Source organism: Rhinopithecus bieti, unplaced genomic scaffold (genome assembly GCF_001698545.2).
Source record: "Rhinopithecus bieti isolate Rb0 unplaced genomic scaffold, ASM169854v2 scaffold_13351, whole genome shotgun sequence".
NCBI classification, from domain to species: domain Eukaryota; kingdom Metazoa; phylum Chordata; class Mammalia; order Primates; family Cercopithecidae; genus Rhinopithecus; species Rhinopithecus bieti.
The window spans coordinates 3,129,853-3,137,900 of NW_016807514.1; the positions used below are offsets into that span (position 1 = coordinate 3,129,853).

At 62.2% G+C, this 8,048-nt stretch overlaps 1 protein-coding gene across 1 annotated transcript in view; it reads right to left on the reverse strand.

Annotated features, from left to right (window-relative positions):
* Positions 1-7,676, reverse strand: part of PLCH2 (phospholipase C eta 2) — a 76,962-nt gene extending 69,286 nt beyond the window's left edge. Inside the window, exons 1-2 of the mRNA XM_017882458.1 lie at positions 7,484-7,676; positions 5,320-5,611 (exon numbers count right to left, since the gene is read on the reverse strand). Coding sequence (XP_017737947.1) covers positions 5,320-5,434 — 115 coding nt within the window. The 5' untranslated portion in view covers positions 5,435-5,611; positions 7,484-7,676. The remainder of the gene's footprint in view (positions 1-5,319; positions 5,612-7,483) is intronic.
* Between the last annotated feature and the right edge of the window lie 372 nt (positions 7,677-8,048).

Genomic DNA, 8,048 nt, shown 5'->3' on the forward strand with positions numbered 1-8,048 from the left:
GGGAGGAAGGGAGGAGGGGAGGAGGGGAGGAGGGAGGAGGGGATGAGGGAGGGAAGACAGAGGAGGGAGGAGGGAGGAAGGGAGGAGGGAGGAAAGGCCCTCACTCTTTTCCTGGTCAGAGGGAGAGAGATGATGAAAGCTGAAGTCTTAGCAGCAAATTCAGCCCTACACTGGGCAGAGCAGGTGTCCCCAGGTGAGCCCCGCAGGTGTGGGGCCACTCACTCCAGGCTGAGCTGAGCCTCCCGTCGCAGGGGCTCTGTACCCCAGCTGCCCACAGTTCATCATCTTCTCCACCCCAGCTGTATTCCACAGCCAGCAAAGGACCCTGAAAACCCAGTCTCCCCTCCTGGAGATTACAGCTGGCCAGGCGTGCTGTGGGCTCTGAGAGCCGTGTCACGCTGCACTCGGGCCCTGCTGGCCAGCAACTATTCCCACCTCTGTCCTCCCCAGGGACCCCATGGAGGCCCCCGGCCCCTTCCCCAGTCCCTGCAAAGAGAGGCCCCATGCCTGCTATCCCCACCTCACTAACACATGCCTCCAGCCTCTAGCCATTCAGAAGCTAAAACAGATTTGCTGGAGCCCTCTGACTACCCAGGGTGGTGTGAGAGCACCCATCAGCCCAGAGCCCAGGGACCCTGGGCATGAGCGTGACTCCCCTGTCCTCTCTAAGGAAACATCTCGAGCCCAGGTGCCCTCCCTGCAAGAGGCAGCACCCAGGCCCCCACCCACAGCCCCTGCCTGGCCTCTCGCCTGTTCACTGTCCCCAGGTGACAGGGGTTCCTGGAAGAAAGGTCCTCACCCCCGGGACCATCTTCCACATGCTCTCCCTCATCCTGGTGAGCTCCACCCCTCCTCCCAGCAGAGCTCCTGGACTGCCCACTTCTCTGCAGCCGGGGCAGGACCGTCCAGGTCAGTGTACCTACATCCTGCTGCTGGCAAAGCCAGGTCCCTGCGCCCCGGTGTTCTGCCCGGCCTGCTGCCTGCTGAGGCTTGCAGGCCATGAACTTCTTAGAACAAATCCCCCCTGTGAAGCCAGCTATACGCCACGAGGACACAACTCTAGGGGCCTGCCTTCCCGTGTGGGCTCAGGTCTCCCGGACAGCCTGGGCACAGCATGGGCGCCCGAGGACATACCCAACCCACAGCTGATTCTGCTCGGAGGTGGTTTCCACAGGGAGCCTCGGTTTCCAGGTGAAGCACATCATTAGTGCGCATGGCACCAGGGAGTGGAGACACAACCGGCTCTCCCCACCTCTTGTGCGGCTGGCAGCCCGGGCAGCCTGGGGCTCCTCTACCAGCTGGGGGAAAGGGGGTTGCTGGAAGCCAGGCCCTTGCCACACCTGGCCCTTCCAGGACTGGAGGGTCCCACGGCCCAGTGTCCAGGCTTCCACAACTCAAAGTAAAGTCAAGGCCCCCGCGGCCAGTGACGGAGCTTGTGCCGCCCGGACCTGGCAGCAGCTGCTTTGTCTACAGAGGCAGCGTTTCATTTTGCTTTCCACAACCAGACTGCATTCTGGATACAGCTGTGGAGACAGATAAGGAACCTATGCATGGGGGAAATACGCCCCTGCCAGAGCCCCCATGGGTGCCCAGGAGAGAAGGGGCCCCACACAGCCACTGCACAAGGAGCCGGGGCCACTTCCCCAGGTCGCAGACGGCTCTGAAGGTGAGTCCGTGTGTCCTGCCTCCTTCTAGAAAAGCCTCTGACCCGACTTCAGGCAGGGACTAACCCAGGGAAGGCGCAGTGCCCCCTGCACAGGCACCCAGGCGAAGGCCCCACCAGCCCCTAGCACACCCAGCCACCTCTCTTGGTTGCTCAGTAAGAAGCTGAAGGTGGGAGCTTCAAAGAGCTCGGTGCACATAACAAACGCCACCGAGGAAGACCCGCCACGAAGTGGGACGCGTGATGCCTGCGCGGGAACCTCCTGCAACATTGATGACAGCAGTGCATCGAGTTTCCTGGGTGCCAGGGGAGACCGCACTGCTGCACCCTCGGAGCACGAGGCAGACACTCAAAGCCGGGCTCCAGGGGAAAAGTCGAAGGTTCGAAGGGACCAAGCAGCCAGCATCATCCAGGGCCCCGGCGTGGGCGTGGGCGCGTCTAGGGAGGGAGTCAGTGGCTCTGAGGGGGTTGGGGAGCAGGCAGGGGCTCTGCCTAACCCAGGCACACAAAGGCACAAAGAAGCAGGGAGAGGCGGACAGCAATGCCTGGTCTGATTTTCTCCCTTGTCCTTTTCTGTATTTTCCAAAGTATCTCCTCTGAGTGAGTCTTGCTTTCATGATCAGGGAAAAAAGAAACATGCAAGAGCCGCCAACATAAGAGCCGGCGTCGAGTCAGAGGGAAAACGTAGATCTGAGTGCACTTTGAGGTAGGAAAGCCCCCGGGGAGGCTCCTATCGTGCGGACACACCGTTCCCACCTGTGCCAGACTCAAGGCGCCAAGGCTGAGCCGCTCCAGCTCCAGCTCAGTGAGAATGGGGGGACACATACTCCAGCAGCCCTGAGCCCCAAGGGCCACAGCCTCCCGCTGGAGCACTCCAGGGGACAGGATCACACCAGCCCGGATAGGCCTCAGCAGCCCCCGGTCAAGTAGGGTCGTGCTGCCAGTCTCATCCACATGGAGATGCCAGGGAGGGCCCACCAGCCCTCAGAGGCCAGGTGCACACGCGGTCAGCCCTACAAACCTGCCTGCCTCTGCTCCCAGCACCACCACCCACACCACAGCACACTGGTCCTCCCCGGACACCTGAGCATGTACACAGCAGGGGCCGGGAGCTGAGCTGGGAGGGGAACAGGGGAAGGAGGACTCCCTTTACCCCCCTTTACCCTCACTGGCTCACTATCAGGGGGCAGCCCGAAGAAGGCTCTCACCTCTGAGTTCAATAAGCGGCCCGATCCTCCCAGAGGGGAACATGGTCCCAACCTCAGGGACAGGACGGGGCGAGGGCAGGCACTTGAAGCCCAGCCATGGGCACTGGCGGGTCACAGGCAGGCCGGGTCCCCAGGTTCTTCCACCCAGCCCGTGTGTGCACTGGGAAGAGAAGGGGGCACCGCCACAGACCCTTCCCCACCTGACCGACAGGAAAGACCGCCAGGCACCTCCCGGGGCAGCTCCTGTGACAGCCCCTCCAGAGGGGCAGCCGGGGACCCTCCCTGCTGTGGGAGGGCAGTGGTGTGCATCCATGCAAGCCTGCACAGTGGGCTCTGACCCTCCACCTCTGGCATCTGGCCCCAGGCACTGAGGGGCTCAGGGATCAGGAGTGGGGGTTCCCAGAGCCTGGAGGGTGCACTGTCCGGGCAGCTCAGACCCTCGACATGCCCAGCAGGGGTTCCCAGGCCCAGGGCGCTGAGTGTGGGGGCCAGGTGCACACTCCAGGCTGTGCCATGGGCCCAGCCACGTGCCCAGCAGTTATCTGCATTCTTCCCCACCCGTTAGCCCTGGGAGCTGGATCAAGCTGCTCTAAATGAAAGCCCGTTACCACGGATACACGGGAACTGGGGTAAGGCAAATTGCACAGGGGATGGGGGGTGCCGTCAGCCATGAGGGGCCAGCAGCACACGGAGCTGGCCCCAATGCTGTCCCATGGCCCCCAGCCTGGGCCCTCTGCTGTCCACCTGCCCCCGTTCCAGCCAGAGTGCTCAGTTCTTCACCCCCAAGCTGCACTCCCAAGCAGAGTCGACCCCCGTCCCTATCACTGCCCACAGCTTCAGGGCTGAGGGTGTGAGCCAGGAAGATGGGAGAGTCGCCAGCCAGGCACCAGCCCCAACATCCTGGGGTCCTCGCTGCCTCATCTGCAGAGTCAGGCCTGGCCTCACTGTAGGTGGCCATGGCCGTGAGTCCCAGAGGAGGTAGCACAAAGCTGACGCCTGGTAAATGCGCAAGGTTCCATGCAAACCTCCCTACCCGGGACCCCGAAACCCAGTAGGCCAGGGCCGAGCCTGCCCTGGAGCAGGCTGGAGGCCCACACCACCTGAGGCACCTTGCCAACCACCGCCCTAATGTGCATAGGTAACTGAGCTGGCATCAGTGGGGGCAGGCACCGACTCAAGGGGATGGGACACGATTCAGGCTCAACCAAGAAGGAGGCTCCCAGAAAGACCCCCAGGATGAGGGTAGGCCAGCACCCAGCACAAGACTGCCCTCCCTCAGCAGCCACCAACCAGGCGTGGGGTGGGGACAGTGACAAGTGGTAGGGACAGAGAGTCAGGGACTGTGATGAGGGGCAGGGCCAGCAGCAGAAGGGGATGCTGCAGGAGTCCCCTGTCCTGGGATCTGTTGCCCCAGGACTCGACACTGTTTCTGTACACAGGACTGCTGGCTCCTCCCCTCTCCAAGCTCCTTCCCCCTCCAGGCCCTGCCAGAGTTGGAAGCTGGAAGCTCTGGAGGGAGGGGCGCAGCTTGCTCCCCTCCCCCATCCAGTCTCCCCTTTCCCTGGCAGTCCATTCCAGACAACTGCTGAAAGCCAGGGCCCCAAGCCCGGCAGGGGCTGTGTGCAGCTACACAGGCGCAGTTCCACCCTCAGATGGCGGAGACCTGTCTGGGCACATCTGGAGAATGTGAGCTTAACAAGCCGGAGCCACCTTTGTGAGGCACAGGCATGCACAGAGCATGAGCACACACACACACGCACTTGGGCACACACCACGTAGGCACAGGTGCAGACCCTCATCAGTGCAGGCACACACATGCACACACGCAAGCGCTCACCGCTGCCATGGTTCTTGCCTGGGAGCAGCTGCCCAGAGAGCAGCAAGGGCCCCCAGGGGGAGCAGAAGTGGCAGGTACTGGTGTGCACACACAAACACACGCACACGCAGGGCAGCCAGCCGCAGGCCTGCTGCTTCAGGGCACCCCAGCAGAAGCTCAGGAGCTCAGGGGACCAGCTCCATGCCCCAAAGTCTCCACACTAGACCCCAGAGCTATCTGCCACATCGGGAGACCTTCGCACTTCTGACAGTGACACCACCACCAAGAAGGAAGCATCGTGAGCTGCAGGGGCACCTCTCCCAGACCCTGCAGTGCAGCAGGTGGGCAGAGAGCCATCTCCCAAGAATGAACCCACGCCCTCTCTGCCCACATGAAGGAACACACACTGAGAGCTCTTGAATTGCACACCGGGCTCCTCTGCACGTGGTGACCCCACCTGTCCTGGGGTGCTAGCAGAGCTCCCATTCTCCCCAGGTGACATCATGGAACATCAGGGTCACTGAACTGAACCCTGAATCATATTGTCCCTGGGCTCCAGGAAACAGAGATGCATTCAGCAGGAAAAGAACAATGTTCTCTGGCTTGGTGTGGGCAGCCAGGGCCTCACTCACCCACAGGCAGAATGTTGGTGCTCAAGAAAAGCCACCTGCTCTCCAGATCTGGCCCTGGGTCTTTAGGCGGAAAAGCTGGGCCAGGAAGGGGGCCGGCTGTCGGGGGAGCCATCATGGAGGGACTGAGGACTGTCGGTGGGGACAGCAGCTGAAAGCTGGGACTGGCTGGGATCACCAGCTGGGGCCAGCCGTCCACAGGAGGCAGGAGGAGGCCTCTCTGAAGTCCCTCCACTCCCAGGGCCCTCGGTGTCCCTTGTCAGGGTGTAGCCTGGGCCGGCAGCTCATCACACACCTAGAGAGAGCAAGAAGGCCAGAGGGAGTCAGCAGGTGAGGTCTGTCCAGGCAGATGCATAACTAGAGAGAGAGAGAGCACAGTGTGTGCCCAGCGACCCCTGCTGGCAGGCTCTGCATTGCAGCCCAGCTTCACTGCACCTTATAGGTAAATAGGCCACCAGAGCGGGTGTAGGCCAAGGCAGTGAGGCCGGGTAGCTGCGTCTGAACAGTCAGGTGGGAAGGACCAAAGGGCAGGGGAGGAAAGCCACAGGACCCCTTCCTGAAACCTCAAGTCTCTGGGGGAGTCACAGAGGAAGCCAGAGGACCAGGGACCTGAGGCCACAGCTTCCTCGATGCTCCAGCTGTTTCTCTGTGCTGACACTTTCCCCACAGCTTGATGAAATTCAAAGGCAAAATGGGAGTCGCTTTACAGAAACCAGCCACTCTCCCAGGAGCACATTTGCAAAGCAAGAGGTGCCTGGGGGCCAGGCACAGTGGCTCACACCTGTAATCCCAGCACTTTGGGAGGCCGAGGCGGGCAGATCACGAGGTCAGAAGATCGAGACCATCCTGGCTAACATGGTGAAACCCCGTCTCTACTAAAAATACAAAAAAAAATTAGCTGGGCGTGGTGGCAGGTGCCTGTAGTCCCAGCTACTCGGGAGGCTGAGGCAGGAGAATGGCGTGAACCCGGGAGGCGGAGCTTGCAGTGAGCTGAGATCTGGCCACTGCACTCCAGCCTGGGTGGCAGAGCGAGACTCCGCCAAAAAAAAAAAAAAAAAAAAAAAAAAAAAACTCCGTCTCAAAAGAAAAAAAAAAAGAGGTGCCTGGGGTGTCTCTGAGCGGGGGACCCCCAGCCCCTACTGCTGTGCTGGGTGCAGGAGGTGCTTGCCAGTCCTCAGGGCACACTGGAGCCCCACGGACGCAAGGAGGAGCCCCAGGCATGGCAGGCAGCCCTTTCTCCCTTCTCCAGCCCTATGGTCTCACTGGTGTCACTCCTGGGGCCAGGGTCTCAGGCTTTTTTAGTCACCACTCAGCCCATGCAGTGAATCAAAGCCCCTTTGGTCTCCCTGGTAACATCTGCCAAGGGCAGCCCTGCTTGGCTGAGCTCCAGACCCCTAACTCTCACTGCTCCCCTAGAAGGGGCCCCAGGCTCCAAGTAGCCTCCATGTCCTGGCCCAGGGGTTCCGTCCCACTAGCCTCTGCTCAGACTCCCTGCCCAGAACCTGCCTTTCCACCACACCAATTTGCCAACTTCTCACTCTCGGGCCAGCTCCTTTCAGAGTCTTTCTGGCCACCTTTTCCTTGGTGCCTGCCCCTCAGGGAAATGAGTGTCCTCCCTGGGGAGGGGATTAACAGGGGCCAGGCGGGAGGCCTTAGCTGTTGGGCCTGGATGCTTTCCTACCTGCCCAGTACAGATGCACGTCAGGAGCCCTGGGCCCTCAGACACCCAGAGCCATGCTCTACCAGGTGGGAAGAACAGCCAGGCCGGGAGGGCCAGGCTTCTGGCAGCATGTCTGTCTCCCTGGGGCCCTAGAAGCAGCCCTGGCAGGTGGGATCCCCACCCTTGACCTCGCCTCCCTCCTCACACCCAATTCCCAGGAAGGAGGACCCCTCGGCCACCTGTCCCCTCACCCTGCACACCTCAGGCCCCGGCCCTCCAGCCTCTCCCACCCCCTCCAACCGGCACAGACCTGGACTTGGCTGGCCCGGCGCCTCTGGCAGCCCTGGCCCCAGAAGATGGCAGGGAGACAGCGTCAGGCCACCCACCCCAGGGCCCCCAAGACTCTCGGCTCGCTCTCGACCAGAGGCCTCCCTCCTTGCCCAAGCCTAGTGGTGCCCAGCCCTCTCTCCAGCGCCCCTCACCGCACTGCCCTGGCTCCTGGCTCACCCCCAGACGTGGGGTCTCCCAGCCCAGGTTCCCTGAGGCGGCTGAAATGAGGAGTCCCTCAGCCGCAGGGCCCTGGAGGCTTGAGCTGATCCAGCCACGGTCCCGGCCGGCAACCAGCAGGTTCCTGAGCAGTTCCTGCGGCAGCGGGAGTGCAGGAGCTGTGCCCCGACACGTCTGCCAGTGCGAGGGCCGGGCGTGGGCTCCGCTGGGGCTGGCACAGTCCAACCTAATTAGGCAACAATGCCACGTCGGCTGCCGCAAGCCTAGACGAGGCCATGGAAGACCATGAGGTCAGCCATTGGCATAGGCCCCACAGCACGGCACCGGGCGAGCCAGAGTCCCCGTGAAGGACAGCCACACTCCATGCTTGCCCACCCAGTCCTGCCCTGAGAGCCACCATGGCCCCAGAGTGGCGCCCTTGCTTTCAGCCACACTGGTCTCTGCAGCTCCTGGAGACCTGCAAAGGGCCTGCAGGTCAGAGGAGCACCGGCTGGTCTTGTCATGGGGCCCTCCCCAGTGAGGCCTGCTGCTCCCCACCCTGGCCATGGGGTACTGGCCGATCCCT